The 16,030-nt window shown below is 46.7% G+C and overlaps 1 protein-coding gene across 2 annotated transcripts in view; it reads right to left on the bottom strand.

Annotated features, from left to right (window-relative positions):
* SERINC5 (serine incorporator 5) overlaps nucleotides 1-16,030 on the bottom strand; it is a 104,428-nt gene that overhangs the window by 45,398 nt on the left and 43,000 nt on the right. Inside the window, exon 2 of one of the 2 annotated variants that reach the window (XM_031026563.2) lies at nucleotides 9,392-9,559. The exons of the other annotated variant lie outside the window; for it this stretch is intronic. Coding sequence (XP_030882423.2) covers nucleotides 9,392-9,559 — 168 coding nt within the window. The remainder of the gene's footprint in view (nucleotides 1-9,391; nucleotides 9,560-16,030) is intronic. 2 annotated transcript variants of the gene reach the window in all.

Below are 16,030 nucleotides of genomic sequence, written 5' to 3'. Positions count from 1 at the left end.
CAAAAACTCCAGAATCAAAGAACTGATCAGGTCAGCAATTTTTTTTTTCTTTCTTTCTTTTTTTTTTTTTGCTAATTTGACACTGGTTCTAACACAAAAACATAATAAAATGCCAGCTAAGAATGGGGAGTTCTACTACTCTATAGAGCTTTAATGCTCCAGAATGACACCTGATACTAGGTCTTACGTACACAGTTTTCTTAACATTCAGCTGGTAAACATCAAAATCAAAACAAGAGCCAGACTTTCCAGCTTCAGCATGAATGCCTGTCATCCTAGGCTGGGACAGAAAGTGGAATATTTTTCACTGCTGATATTTGTTTACTTTTAAAATATAATGACACCAAACACAACCCGAAGGCAGTTTGTGTTTTAGATGCAAAGCCGCCAAATATAAAGACTAGATTTGTGGTTGCTCCTATTTTCCACGTCAGACCAACCATCATCCCTGGAGCCCAGCTTCTGGTCCTCACCACAGGAAAGCAGCAGGTGGGGAAGATAAGCTAAGAAAGCTGCCACAGGCCCGAGGCAGTGCTAGTTCCAGAAGGAATACTTCCTCACCGCTGGCTCCAGAAGAAAGATGAGCGTTCGGGAGGAAGGCTCAGTTTGCTAAGGCCTTCCCTGTTACACTTCTGCAAATACCCGAGGGACAACCAAACCCAGGGGGTGCAGTCAGGGACAGCACTGGCCAGGCAGCCAGGAGGCCAGCCCTCCTGGGGCTCTAGTCTCAGCTCCACCTGGGGTCACAGCCTTGGACGAGCCACAGCCCAGGGCCCCACCCTCTCACCTGTCAAATGAGGGGTCTCGTTAGAATTCTGACTTAAGATTCTCCCACTTCTAAAATTTCTAACCTTTGGGGCATCTAGCGGACTTGGGCCAGCTTGATCTTGATCATAGGGTGGTGGGTTCAAGCCCCACACTGGGTGCAGAGATACATAAAAATAACATTTTGGGGGATGCCTGGGTGGCTTAGTCGGTTAAGTGGCCGACTCTGGATTTTTGGCTCAGGTGATGATATCATGGGATCCAGACCCACGTTAGGCTCTGCGCTCAGCACGGAGTCTGCTTGTCCCTCTCCCTCTGCTCCCCCCTCCCCCCCAACACTTTCTCTCTCTTGCGCTCTCTCTCTCAAATAGATGTTTAAAAAATAATAATCTTGGGGAAAAAAACCCAAAAATCCTTCTAACCTTCTACTTAAATCATACTCTAAAAGAGGTAATTATTTTCTCTGCATAACCCTTAACACCATATGATATTTGCTGTCTCTTTACAGGGCAGAACAACAGTATCTGTTTTCCATTTCTTATCTGTTTAACTAGATACTTTAACTAGAAACTTTGTTTTACTTTTTTTTTTAATCCCTGAGACTAGCACAGAGAAAGCTTTTCCCACAAACAATACTGACTCGAATGCCTTCACATTCCTCTTAATACTGCAGGTTAAAACTAAAAAGTAAGGTAGCTCATCTACCAAACTTCAGACCCTCAAACATACTGGATCAAACCTCTGTCAATACTAGGAACCACCAAAGTGTTGTTAAATGTCAATGAACTGACTAATTGTTCAGGAAATAACAAAACTGGAATGTGACATCAAGGAGCCTGGTGGGGGTAAATCAAAACTGACTGGAATGCACAGTGGAAACCCAATCAATACTTTTATGACCTGTCTGGGGAAAGTGTGTGGTCAAGCACTGGATCTAGAAAAAAAGAGAGGGAAGGCATTTGACAGGGTACCAAGCACTGTCCTGAGGAAAGCATGCCCTGGGGCACCTGGGTGGCTCAGTCAGTTGGGCATCTGCCTTCGGCTCAGGTTATGATCCCAGGGCCCAGGGATCAAGCCCCGCATCGGGTTCCCTGCTCAGGGGGGAGTCTGCTTCTCCCTCTGCCTGCCACTCCTGCTCTCTGGCTTTCTCTCTCTAGAGCTCTCTCTCTCTCAAATAAAATATTTAAAAAAGAAAAGAAAAGAAAGGAAAAGAAAAGCATGCCCTGATTAGCAGATATACATACTGAAATAACCAAAGCTAGAAATGAATGAGCTGCCCCAGGCAAAGGAGAAGGGAAGGGAATGAGAAGGGTCAGAGGGCAATGTTTCAGGCTCAGGCAAGCCGGGGATGACCACTTTGTTCTGGGTGATGGGGATACTACAAGATTTGGGTGGCTGGCTACAAATAATTCTTTAACTATTTCACTTTCATCTACTTCCACATAATCTTATACTAATGCTGGCAATATACATGAATTTCCCTCTACCATATCTCCTTCTCCTTTCTCCTCCTGAGAAAGACAATAATGAACAGTGCAAATGACTGAGAAATACACATTAAAAAAATGTACATATCACACCTCTAGGGAATGTGTTGGGAGAGATGGGATTTTTTTAATAAATAGAGAAAAATTCTTTAAGCCTATCTTGTTACCTTTGTTCAAAGGGTTTAAATCCACAGTTAGCAGCCTTAACATCCATCTCCTTTCCCGCTCCCTAGCAAATTTTGGACTTCACAATAAACGTAGAAATTGTGATTGATTACAGTATGTACTGAAGATTTTTAAAGTGGGGGTGGGTAGGGCGCCGGGGTGGCTCAGTCAGTTGAGCGTTTGACTCTTGATTTCAGCTCCGGTCATGATCTCAGGGTCCTGAGACTGAGTGCCTCCCCCACCCACTTCCCTGTCGGGAGCTCAGCAGGGAGTCTGCTCAAAACTCTCTCCCTCCCTCTCCCTCTGCCCCTCCCCAGCCCCCTCAAAATAAATAAATCTTTAAATAAATAAATAAAAGTGGGGGTGGGGTTGGGGGTGATGAATGTTACTTGAGGAAGGAGAGGCCTGGTTTAGATCCAATCCAGTGTCCTACCTCCACCCCACATTAGTCCTAAAACTGAGTGGTCCGTTGTGATCAAGACAAGTTCAATTTCTAAATAGTTACTTGGATAAAAATGCCTGATTCCAGTGAGCAAGAGGGTAGACTACTTACAGCAGAGAAGAGCTTCTTGGATCTCAGCCTCGGGCTATGGGCATAGATTTGCACAGACCACTCTAGAACATTCCACTCAGCAACTTCCCCAGAGCTCAGGGTAGATGGGGTAAGAGAAGCTTCGTGTCCATTTTCATATTGATAGCTTTGTCAGACGTTTGTGAACTCAAAGAGCTTAAGCTACTTCAGGAGCGGCAAATCCACATGCCTTTCTTCAGGGGCAAGAAGTAATGTGTGAGACACAGTGTAAGTAAACTGTGATGGGGTCTCTGAGGAGCCACGGCATGCTCACCCCTCCTAAAGGAGCCAAGTTTAAATTTTAAACTAATGATAATAAAAACCACTGTCCAAACAAGAGCCTGTAGGCCAATGCATGAGTCCTGGGCTCACCTGCAATCTCTGGGTGTGGCACCAGCTGACGGCCTGGAGGCAGGCATTCCAAAGTCAGGCTGGCTGACTTGCAGCAAGTCCCAGGACAGAATGGAATGTAAGGACTGCTTTTAGGACACTGAAGAGGGGGCGCCTGGGTGGCTCAGTCGGTTAAGGGTCTGTGTTCCGCTCAGGTCATGATCCCAGGATTCTGGGATCCAGCCCCATGTTGGGCTCCCTGCCCAGTGGGGAATCTGCTTCTCCCTCTCCCTCTGCCCCCTCCCCCCAGTTTGCTGCTCTATCTCAAACGAATAGATAAAATCTTAAAAAAAAAACAAAAACACTGCAGCCGGGAGTCCTGCTCCAGTCCACATCCTATAGACCTTGCCCACGGGTCCTTAAAAATCCACTCTGCCGTGCAGCGTTACATCACCCTGTGCTGAAATTAACCACAAAGCTCTTTTCATCCAGGGCAAGAACCACCAATGCAAAAACTAAGGTTTTTGCATTCTCACTTAAAGGAAAACGGACCTAAACCCACGAGAAAAGACTGTATAAGGTAAAACATGTTTCCAAAAGAGACCAAATAAGATACAAACAAAGCGGAATGTCTTCTAAAGCAAATGAACTGGCACACCTGGCTGACTCAGTAGGAAGAGGATGTGCTCTTGATCTCGGGGTCATGAGTTTGAGCCCCATGTTGGGCACAGAGTTTACTTTAATTAATTAACAAATAAAAAATGAAAGAACAAAAAAAGGTTGCTATCAAAAACAAAGATCTTAATAGCCTCTCCTCTCAATACAAGGAATAGTTGTTCAAAATCTAAGCTTGGGGCACCTCGGTGGCGCAGTCGGTTACGCATCTGCCTTCGGCTCGGGTCATGATCCCAGGGTCCTGGGACTGAGCCCAGGGTTCCCTGCTCAGCGGGGAGCCTGCTTCTTCCTCCGCCTGTCACTCCCCCTGCTTGTGCGCCCTCTCTGTCAAATAAATAAATAAAATCTTTGAAAAAACTTTAAGTTTAAAGCAAACATATAACAACACAAAACCCAGTACTCTACAACGTGGAACACGTGTTTGGGTTCCGAAGAAAATAAAATGCAAAGACTAAGCCAGTTCAGGCACTAACCTACCACCCATCTCAATGAATGAGTGCAGCCTGGGGACAACGTGGGACACGAGTGAAGAAAATGGATCTAAGACGGTTCAGGTTAGGCCCATTTAAGGCTCTTCCTACGCTGGCCTGGCACCTGAGCTCACAGGGAGGAAGGCCTGAGGGCCACATAAATCACCTGTCCTGCCCTCTCCAAGGCAGGTTGGGTTTTTGAGGCCCCTCCTCCACAGGAAACAAGGAGAACCTTCCCCTTTCTCCTCCCTCTTAAAAAGCCAGGCAGATTCCAAGGGGACCAAAACCTCAAAGTGTCATCATTTGCTTCCAAGTATAGAAGTTACATCTTGACTTAGTGGTGCAGGTCAGGAGGCTTAAGTCTCTCATCCTACATTCTGAAATGGATTTTTAATCCCCTAGCATCAAATATCTCAAGACTGATGAGGGAGCAGAAGGCAAGCTGAGGACAAAGCACAAGCGGACACCCCACAAACCAGCCCCCTCCCCCCTGGTGGGATGGTGTGACATTCCTCAGTCACTCCAGGCTGCCCTAAAGCTAAGAGAAGGGAAAAACAAACAGCTGACTGACAGAGATCACAGTCCTGCAGGACAGGAGTCTCCATCAGTTTACAAATGTCTTAGTGATTTACAAGGAAAAAGCATTCTAACCAATAGCCTAACTTTCAGAAACCCACAGACTCAATTTCCTGGAGCCCTAACAGCACCCTCTCCCCCACAGTGATGTGGGAAACAAAGGTAGAAGGGAATACAAATAAAATAAAATTTCCATATAACCTGCAGCCCACTGACAAATACTTGAGGCAGGCAGAGTATAATGTTCCTCCAGGACACTCCCAACTGTCTGAACACCTTACTAGGAGGAAAAACAACACCTTAACTTGACACTAGCCAGGCCTCCAGCATCCCGAGAGTCTTCTTTAGCATATGAAAGTCCTTTTGGAGACCTCCCTTTGTCCTTACCTCCCCCAACTCCCAAATATATAATCAGCCACCCCTCACAACCACAGGGCAGCAGCTCTTTCTGCCCACGGGTCCTGTCCCCGTGCTTTAATAAAATCACCTTTTTGCACCAAAGATGTCTCAAGAATTCTTTCTCGGCCTTCAGCTCAGGACCTCACCAACATTCCAAAACCACATCTAAACTATACCTGCTTGGGGAGCCTGGGTGGCTCAGTAGGTTACGCCTCCAACTCTTGACGGGCTCAGGTCATGATCTTGGGGTAATGAGATCGAGCCCAGCATTAGGCTCTGCGCTCAGCGGGGAATCTGCTGGGGATTTTTTTCTCTCCCTCTCCTCTCTCTCTCAAATAAATATATCAATCTTATTTTTTTAAAAGATTTTATTTATTTATTTGACAGAGAAAGACACAGCGAAAGAGGGAACACAAGCAGGGGGACTGCGAGAGGGAGAAGCGGACTTCCCGCCGAGCAAGGAGCCTGAATGCGGGTCTCGATCCCAGGACCCTGGGATCATGACCTGAGCCAAAGGCAGACGCTTAATGACTGAGCCGCCCAGGCGCCCCAATAAATAAATCTTAAAAAAAAAAAAAAGACTATACCTGCTTGAATTACAGGATTAATGACATGAATGACCTTCAGTAAAACGGCTCCTACATTTTGGGAGGGGAAACCTGCCCCAGGAGAACTCAGAAATCACGCCCTGCATCACCAGCACTTGGTAGAGTTTGCTCTGAGCCAAAGTTCTCATGGGAAAGAAGAGTTTTCCTAGTGAAAGGAGGGAGGATGAACTTTGGCTGGGCAGCTCCTTGCAGCTCCCTCCTGCTCAAATTTAAACTTGGGCCACATTTTGAAACCAAGCCCAAAAAAGAAAAGAAAAGAAAAAAAAAAAACACCAACTAAAAAGGAGGGCTGCCCTCGTGTTCTGAACCCACGCACCAAAGGCCCGTGTGGCTCTGGACAGAGTCCCGTCCTCTGCAGACAAAGGTGAGAATGCTGGGTAGGAGGCCATGACACACTCCCATCCGGGCAGTTACAAGCAAAGCATACACGCTCTCTCCTTTTCCCAGCGCATCCTCAAACATTTCCACAGTCCCAACAAAGCGGGGGCGAGGACTGCCACAGAAGCCCAGTGGGTGTCCCCACAAGGGGACCTTTCAACACCCGCCCTCAAGCATTGCCTGAGGATGAGGTCAGCCTCCATTCTACAGGCTGCAAACAAGCTGACTTTGTGACCAGTGGGCCTGCCCTCTATGAGGCCCTAAAAATGGAAAAGGATTGGTTTTCCCCACAGAGACCTCATTCCCTATGCAGAAAGGCCAGCCAAACCATTTTTAAATAAGTATATTCAGGAGACAGGCATAGAAACACTCACAAGAGCCAATGTGAGGAGTCAGGGTTGCCCTTACCCCCCCATCCTGCCTGACCCCAAATCACACTGTACACACACACACCACTGCTGGGCTCACCTCCCTAAATATGTCTGTTTCTATAAGGGCACGTTCCCACTCAAGAATCGATAACGGCTTCCAACTGGCCACCAAACCACGGTCAAAGGCCTAACCTTGGCCCTAAAATCCCTGCAAGGCCGTTTTACCTACCCATGTCTCATCTCTTTGCCCTCCTGTCCACCTACAGAGCCTAGGCGTGAAGAACACATTCAGCCTGGGTTCAAATCCCAACTGTACCACTTAGGGCTGGAGCCCTCGGGCAAGGTACTGAAATGATTCAGTGCCTCAGCACCTACTGCTCAGCTGAGTGCAGTAGTGAGGAACCAAGAGGATTCAGGTAAAATGCTCAGAATAAAGCCTGGCACCTGGTATCACCCAATACATATTAGCAATTAAAACAGTCATTATCATTACCCAAGTCACTTCCATGAAACCTCCCTTAGTGATACCACTCAGCATTCAACATCTTCTGTTTCTTAAACGTTCTACAAAGACTTGGAAATCATAGACACTGGCTGAAGTCGTAAAGGAGTGTTTCATAGGGGCAGGTTACTTGGATGGCCATCAAATGTTAAAATTATTTTTATTATTAAAGTCATATCCTAAAATGTATACCTGTGGCTCCCAAAGGAACCCCGCCCTTGAGTAACCATGTTTCAGATGGGTTCACCACTATATGTTTGTAGAGTCTCGGGTTTTGTTTCTTGGATCCGAAGCTTAATTCTACGGAGACTGAAAATTTCTGAAGGGCCGGAATTGCAGCAGAGACATCTGATACCCGCTCAGAATTCCTGCCACAACCACTGTGGACCCTCAAACCAACGCCTGCTACATTTAGATAGAGAACATGAAGTTACCTGAAAAACAAAGGTGATAAATGGGAGATCAAATGCCCTTTCAGTATTTCTCCTCTCAAACTTCCTGCATACAAACATACAAGATCCAACCACAGTATGACGAAGAGAATTGGTGCTAACTACCACCAACGTAGAGCGAAGCCTGGTGTGGTCTAACGAGGCAGCCTTAGCTCTGGGTCTCCCTGCCCTCAAGTTTCCAAAGCACTTCATGCCTCCCCTCATACGGCACTTACTAATTTCTACCTTGTTTATGCCTCAGAAGACTTTACACCCTGTCTTGCGCAAGAGAAGCTCCATCTCTCCCAAGCGTGAATGTCCCAGAGCCCCCGCTGCAGTGCCTTACTGAGGAGAGAGCCAACGTTTAAAGCAGTCAGCGGAGAATCCCAATTTCACAAGCTTCCACAGTGGCTCCACTCTATTCCAGGCCGTACAGCCACAGTGATCGAAGCATTACCTAACAGAACTCTTGGAAGGACCCAATGGATAAGAATGTACCAAGTGCTTTTAAGGAAATGGTTGTTTTGAAGCACTTGAGAGTATATTTAAGACAGTCTGTACTATCAGCCTAAGGTTGGGGAGAACAGACTCTCGCTCGGGAGTTGCTCCTGGTGATGTCACCTCCAGTGTGGAGGGGGACCACTGGAGCGCGACCCCTGGCCTCCTCCCCATCCTCATTCTGCTGGGCCCCAGGAAAACAGGCTTGGATAGCCAGGCTTTCCTTGGACCAGAGCTGCAACACGCTTGCTGCTCTTCCTAGTAAACTGTATACCTCTGTAGGCGAAGTCTGGTCCAGTCCAGTGAGACTGGTAATGGGTGGGGTCCCCCCGTGAAAAAGCCTAACTCGCTCTGGGGTTCAGTAGTAGGAAGCCCCCTTCAATTGCAGATCTAAGCCACACTGTCTCACATCAGCTTTACGAGGGATTAAGGTGATGTCTGGCATCTGTCTGCTGACCCTGTAGTCTCTTTTTGTCAATTTGTTTAGAACCTAGGAAGAGAAATGTTATTTATTGGGCTCCCTCAAAACCCCTAACATGTCCCCCTGTCATCTGGCTGATTAAAAGGCCTTCCATGGGGAAAGTCCATGAAAAGGGCCTACGTGTCTTCATCAGCATCACATTACCAGGCCCGCCGCAGCATGATACACTGCCCAAGAAATGGCCAGAAATCCATCCCGCACCCTTGGAGACACCCAACCCACAAACGATACATCAGCAAAGTAAAAATCGCCCTACGGCCCACTCCTCATTATCTGTGGGATTTTCTAAGCTTTATCCTGCTTCCCACGTAGGCCAAGTTGCGTTTACAACAGCTGCTACTTGAGACCCTGGCGGCCATCCTGACGACAAGGGAAAAGTACGAAGTCGGCAAGGAAAGACCGTACATCCGAGGGGGAACAGCTATAAACAAGGCTACACCCGACCAAGACACACGACCACACCCGAAGCGTCGGATCGTACCTGGACTACTGCTAAAGTGCAAGCCGCTGAGGGGCTCCCCCACTTGGCAGGAAAGCACCGAGAAGGTTTCCGGAAGGTTCAGAGAACACGAGTAGAGCCCAAACCACACCAGGGTGGCTGGGCCCCCTCGTCCGCACTGAAAGCTTCCCCCACGCCCTCCTCAACCGTGGGAAACGGGAAGGGCTGGACGGAGGCTGACTTACACGCTCTTTCATCTCGTTAGCCACGGTCCTGGACATCATGACGCAGCAGAGCAGCACGACGAGGATGAAGTAGAGCGCGTACATGAAGCGCGTGCTCCGGGACTGTCGGATCCTGGGGCAGCAGCCGCAGCACAGGGAGCAGCCGGCAGAGCCGCAGCAGCAGGCCAGCTAGGGAGCGGACACAAAACAGCGTCTCAGAGCCACGGCCCCACAGACCCCCCGACGACAGTCCCCTGCAGGTCCGCCCTCCAGGCCACCGCTGCCCGGGGCCAGCCTGCCCACGGGACCGCGGTGGTCTGATGGTGTCTTTGGCGGAAGGCAGGCATGTGGCTCGGGAGATGGCCGGCCATTACACTCAACACTCACGGTTCCCCTGAAACCCTGTCGTCAGTGCTCCGAGGGAAAACGAAGATTTCGGAGATCAGCTGAGGGGTAAGAGAAGAAGCCAAGAAGGAGAAAAGGGACAAAGTGGGGTGGGAAGAACGTGGGGAAAAAAAAAACCAAGAAGCTGGGCCCAAGAAAGGGACTTGGCAAAAACCTGTGAGGCAAAGAATGAACTGTATAAACTCCCCGGGACGGCTGGATGGGAAAGGCTACGTGGGCGGGTAGGCAGCCTCCTTCGCAGGCAATAACGGGAGTGCGTAACTTGAAGCTCCGAAGCCACAGGTGCCCCTTACACAGCTCCGTGCCCCTGACGGTAAGTTGTTAGGCTAACGAGCAGGCCCGGGCGCCGAGGAGCACAGAGATCCTGCTGTACCCCTAGCAACACGCACCTTTTAGGCGGGGAAACGGATTTCCCCCCTCCCACCTTTGATGGGGCTTCATTGGTCAATGCAACTAGACATAATCTGGGAATATTAAATAAAACAGGGATTAAATTTTCAAGTTTGAGATTGGTGTTAACTTTTTTTCTTTTTAAAGACTCTCTTTTTTAGACCACTCTGAGGTTTACAATAAAATTGAGAAGACACAGAGATTTGCCATATACCCCTCCTCCCACACATGCAAAGCCTCCCCCATTAGCAATACCACTCACCAAAATGGTACGTTTTTTACCAAGGATAAACCTACGCTTGCATTTCATCATCATCACCCAAAGTCTACAGGTTACCTAAGGGTTCACTCTTGGTGTATGTTCAGTGGGTTTGGATAAATGTATAATGACTCATACCCATCATTATAACATCATACACAGTATTTTCACTGTGCTAAAAAGAAACTCGATCTTTAGGAAAGCATAGGGCGATGGGGGCAGTGTTGTTTTAAAAGTTCAGGCTCGGGGCACCTGGGTGGCTCAGATGGCTCAGACCTGCCTTCGGCTCAGGTCACGATCCCAGGGTCCTGGGATCGAGCCCCGCATCAGGCTCCCTGCTTGGCGGGGAGCCAGCTTCTCCCTCACCGTCCTACTGTTTCCCCAGCTTGTGCTCTCTTGCTCTGTCAAATAAATAAATAAAATCTTTAAAAAAAAATATATAAATAAATAAATAATAAAAGTTCAGGCTCAAGGGGTGCCTCAGTGGCTCAGTCGGTTAAGCCTCCGCCTCTTAGTTTCAGCTCAGGTCAGGGTCTCCAGTCGTGAGATCAAGCCCAGCGTTGGTCTCTGTGCTTAGCGCGGAGCCTGCTTGAGATTCTCTCTCCCTCTGCCTCTCTGGCCCCTTTCTCCCTCTCTTTCTCTAATAAATAAATAAATGTGTTTGTTTGTTTGTTTTTAAAAAAAGAAGGTTCAGGCTCAAAATCAGCCTGCCAGAGTTTGGAACCTGGCTCCTCTGTCTACTAGCTGTGTACCATTGAGTACAAGGTATTTACCCTTTTAAGACTCAGTTTCCTCATTTATAAAACTGGGGTAGTAACAGTATTTATGCTTGTGCTATGGTCTCATAGGTGACTTGATCTAACACACCTGGTGTTAGGAAGGGATTCTCTTAAGCCAACAGGAAATTTTACAAAAGAAATTACCATAACCTGCAAATAACAACTAAACCTTACAGATATTAACACTACAATCAGGGCGCCTCGGTGGCTCAGTCGGTTGAGCGTCTGCCTTCGGCTCAGGTCATGATCCCAGGGTCCCGGGATTGAGCCCCACATCGGGCTCCCTGCTCAGCGGGGAGCCTGCTTCTCCCTCTGCCCCTCCCCCTGCTCATGCTGTCTCTCACATGCTCGCTCGGTCTCAGATAAATAAATAAAAACCTTAAAAAAAAAAACTACAGTCAATTTAACGTCTAAAACCTAAAAACTCAATGTCTTGGTGATGATTTGGAAGGAAGTTCGTGGCGTCTCATGGTTTGAACACAAGCATCAATTCGAATGCCACACTGTAAACACCACTTACAATGAGAAGAGGTCACACGTATACAGGTGTAACAAGCTGTAATCATAACCATGTTTTCACATCTTCCTTCGTTTACTTCGGGAAACCGTCATTATAGCATCACACGAAGCTTCAAGCTTATGCATTCCCTTAGTCTGTAGGCAAACTAACCTACTTTCCTTGAGAACTGCAGACCACCGGCCTTAAGGAGTAAAGGACCAGACTTCCCCAGAGGAGAAGTCCTGACCACATTGGAACACAGCTGCTGCTGCTGCCAGCAAGTCTGTTCAGGATCATGTCTACGACTATCCACCTGGGCACCACCTTCTCCTGCAGGTAGCCCACCCCCAGCCTCCAATGTCCCACACCTTCCTCTTTAAACCCTCTGGCTTCACCTAGACAGGGAAGACGGTCTTTGGGACATTAGTCCACCATCTTCCCAGGCTGCCAGCTTCCTGAATAAAGCAACCTTTCATTTCCCACCATAACTTGTCTCCCAAGTACTGATTTTTGAAGCAGCTGAGCCTGAGTTCAGCACTGGTTCTCTGCCCAGTAACACCATTCACTGTTTGAGTACTTTGCATACTATTTCATCACTTATTTGCTAATGCACTCTTTCCATCTTATGTTCAGTTTTCCAAACCGTCTTCCTCAAAAGACTCTTCTGGCCTCATAAGGGTCGGCCACTGCCTTGTAAGATAAGTCACTCTGCTTGGGCTGGGCTAACAGCTCACACAAGAGAGATCCCAACACTGCTGCATGTGGGTGGTTCTGATAGGTTACCTTCCTTTATAATTCACTCACATCCTCTATCCCTGACTTTACTGACCTCTTTCTAGCCTTAGGCCCAAATTTCCCCCTCTCCCCCACCTTCTTTCCTGCTCTCTCCTTCCACTGACATAGCACTCTTTTCTCTTGGCCCTCGCCTTCCTCCTCCTCACCTCCCAAATTCTTTCCCAACTGTCTCCTTTGTTGGCTGCTAACTTTTTTTTTTTTAAAGATTTTATTTATTTATTTGAGAGAGAGAATGAGAGAGAGAGCACATGAGAGGGGGGAGGGCCAGAGGGAGAAGCAGACTCCCTGCCGAGCAGGGAGCCCGATGCGGGACTCGATCCCGGGACTCCAGGATCATGACCTGAGCTGAAGGCAGTCGCTTAACCAACTGAGCCACCCAGGCGCCCGGCTGCAAACTTTTTTTAGTTCTATAGTTTTAAATAACCAGTCTTACTGTATTTCAAATTCAAATGCAATAAAATATTTATTCTATTTGGGAAAAGAAGTATTTTTAAAGCAGTTAATGCTTCCCATGACAGAATGTTCCCATAGTACAATCAACATTCAAACTATCTCCAGATTTTATATTTTATTTTTATATTTATTCTTATATTTATATTTTTATATTTACACTGTATTTTATTTATTTAAATTTATAAATGTATTTATTTATATTACATATTTATATAAATTATTTTATACATTATTCTTTGTTATTATTTATTTATTTATTTATTAAAAAGATTTTATTTATTTATTTATTTGACAGAGAGAAAGCGAGAGCAGGAACACAAGCGGGGGAGTGGGAGAGGGAGAAGCAGGCTCCCTGCCAAGCAGGGACCCGATGTGGGCCTCAAACCGAGGACCCTGGTACCATGACCTGAGGCCAAAGGCAAACGCTTCACCAACTGAGCCACCCAGGTGCCCTCTTTGTTATTATTTAAAGGCAAGTAGTGGGGCGCCTGGGTGGCTCAGTCGTTAAGCGTTTGCCTTCGGCTCAGGTCGTGATCCCGGGGCCCTGGGATCGAGCCCCGCATTGGGCTCCCTGCTCAGCAGGAAGCCTGCTTCGCCCTCCCCCACTCCCCCTGCTTGTGCTCCCTCTCTCTGACAAATAAATAAAATTAAAAATACATATATACATGCACATGTGTAAGTAGGTGTATCCGTGTGTATATACAGGTTTGTGTGCACATACACCTACACCTGATATTAGAATCTAACAGCCATTCTCTACTAGCCTAAGAGTTACCTATCAAATCAAACTATGCCAATCACCAAGGATACAAGTGCACTATCTTAACCTAGACACTGATATATATACCAAGCGTATATTCAAAATGGCGTTCTTTAAAGAAATGTTATGCTAGCATCTAGAAAATCTCACAGTGCTGCTGACTTACCACTTCTTTTAGGAAGAGCATAATTTGGAATAAAATGGGTTCACATCCAGCGCCTGCCACTTACAGGTTTATTACTTTGAGCATGTCACTCACACTGATCTTCAAACTGGAAAAAATCAATTCCTGGCCAGCCTAACTTCCAGCTCTGTCACAAGCTTGTTACCTCTGGCTCCAGGGAGCCTAAACTTTTACTGAACAAATTAGGGTATAAAAAAACAGATGTAGGGCACCTGGGTGGCTCAGTCGTTATGCGTCTGCCTTCGGCTCAGGTCATGATCCCAGGGTCCTGGGATCGAGCCCGGGATCGGACTCCCTGCTCCGCGGGAAGCCTGCTTCTCCCTCTCCCACTCCCCCCGCTTGTGTTCCTGCTCTCGCTGTGTCTCTCTCCGTCAAATAAATAAATAAAATCTTTAAAAAAAAAAAAAACAGATGTAGAACGTACAACATAAGAGTGAACCCTAGCGTAAACTATGGACTTCAGTTAATAATGATTTGTCAATGTAGATTCATTAATTGTAACAAGTGTACAACCCCATGGGGGCTGTTGACAACGCAGAGGCTATGCATATGTGGGGGCAGGAGATGGCTCTGTACCTTCCTCTCAGTTTTGCTGTGAACCTAAAACTGCTCTAAAATAATAGTCTACTTTAAAAATATAAAATAACATAAATGAATAAAATAGGACCCGTCAATGACTCAATAGAATAAATAATGATGAATAATGAATAATATATGATAAAGTCATAATAGCAAAACTCCTCAAACAAAATGGCTGGCAATTCCACTCCATAGGGCCATGTTCACAAGTCATGTGATGCACTCTGAGTCTCTCATACCAGCATTATATTATGAAGAGCATTAAGGGCTTTAATTTGTAGATACTGCATACTCTCCTCTCCCACAAGAAATGATTATACACTCAAGAGAGACCCAAGAAATCTCTTTGGAGGATAATGCTTGCAATTCTTCTGAAAGTTCATTCTGCTAATATGCTTGCAGAAGGGCACAGGGATTTAGTGTAACGTTGTTCATTATATGCATGAAAACAGTCTTTTTCTCCAGCTACGTGGGGACTGGAAAAATAATGGGCTGTGTATACAATAGGATATAGTTAAAAAGAGTAAGTCAGTTTGTAGACTGAATTGTGCCCTCTCCTCTCCCCTCCCCAACCCTGAAAATTCATATGTTCAAGTCCCAAGCCCCACTACCTCAGAATGTGGCTATATTTGGAAACAGCGTTCTTAAAGAGGTAATTAAAGTTAAATAAGATCATTGGAGTGGGTGCTAATCCAACATGACTAGTGTCCTTGTAAGAAGAGGAGGTCAGGACAAAGACACACACACAAAGTAGACCACATGAAGACACAGGGAGAAGACTGCCATCCCGAAGCCAAAGAAAGGGGCCTCAAAAGAGACCAACCTGCCAACTCCTTGATCTAGGAATTCCAGCCTCCAGCACTGTGAGAAATGAAATTTCTGTTGTTTAAGCCACTCCAGCCATGGTACATTTTTATGACAGCTCCAGCAAGCACAGCCAGCATGCCCTGATATTTTATATGCATGCCCGGCGGTTGGGGCGGGGGGCAGGGGCCGCTAACGTACATGTGCCTACAGTGACCACTGATGCTGATTATCTGTAGAGTGGGTCTAGATATGGGAGGAAAAGACGATGTCGACTTCTCACTGCGCTCCTCTGCTTGGGTTTTTATCACGCTCAGGTGTTAACTCTTATGATTAAAAAAGAAAATTGCTTAAGAAAAGTTAAGTTTGAAAATACTGATACAGAAGCATTTGCAAATATGGTGTTGACTTACATGATGATTTTTCCTTTCTGAAGAACCTTCCCCTCCCCCAAACATAGCAAAAAAGAAAAGTCTTCAAAGAGCCCTTTATACCCTCTATGTAAGTTCATTTAAAATAGCAGTGGTATGGGGCGCCTGGGTGGCTCAGATGGTTAAGCGTCTGCCTTCGGCTCAGGTCATGATCTCAGGGTCCTGGGATCGAGTCCCGCATCGGGCTCCCTGCTCCTTGGGAGCCTGCTTCTCCCTCTGCCTCTCTCTCTCTGTCTCTAATGAATAAATAAATAAAATCTAAAAAAAAAAAAAAAAAATAGCAGTGGTATGGGGGCACCTGGCTGGCTCAGTTGGTGGAGAG

Source organism: Leptonychotes weddellii, chromosome 7 (assembly GCF_054177405.1).
Source record: "Leptonychotes weddellii isolate Sample4059 chromosome 7, ASM5417740v2, whole genome shotgun sequence".
Lineage (NCBI taxonomy): Eukaryota > Metazoa > Chordata > Mammalia > Carnivora > Phocidae > Leptonychotes > Leptonychotes weddellii.
This window is presented reverse-complemented; position numbering and strand designations above follow the sequence as displayed.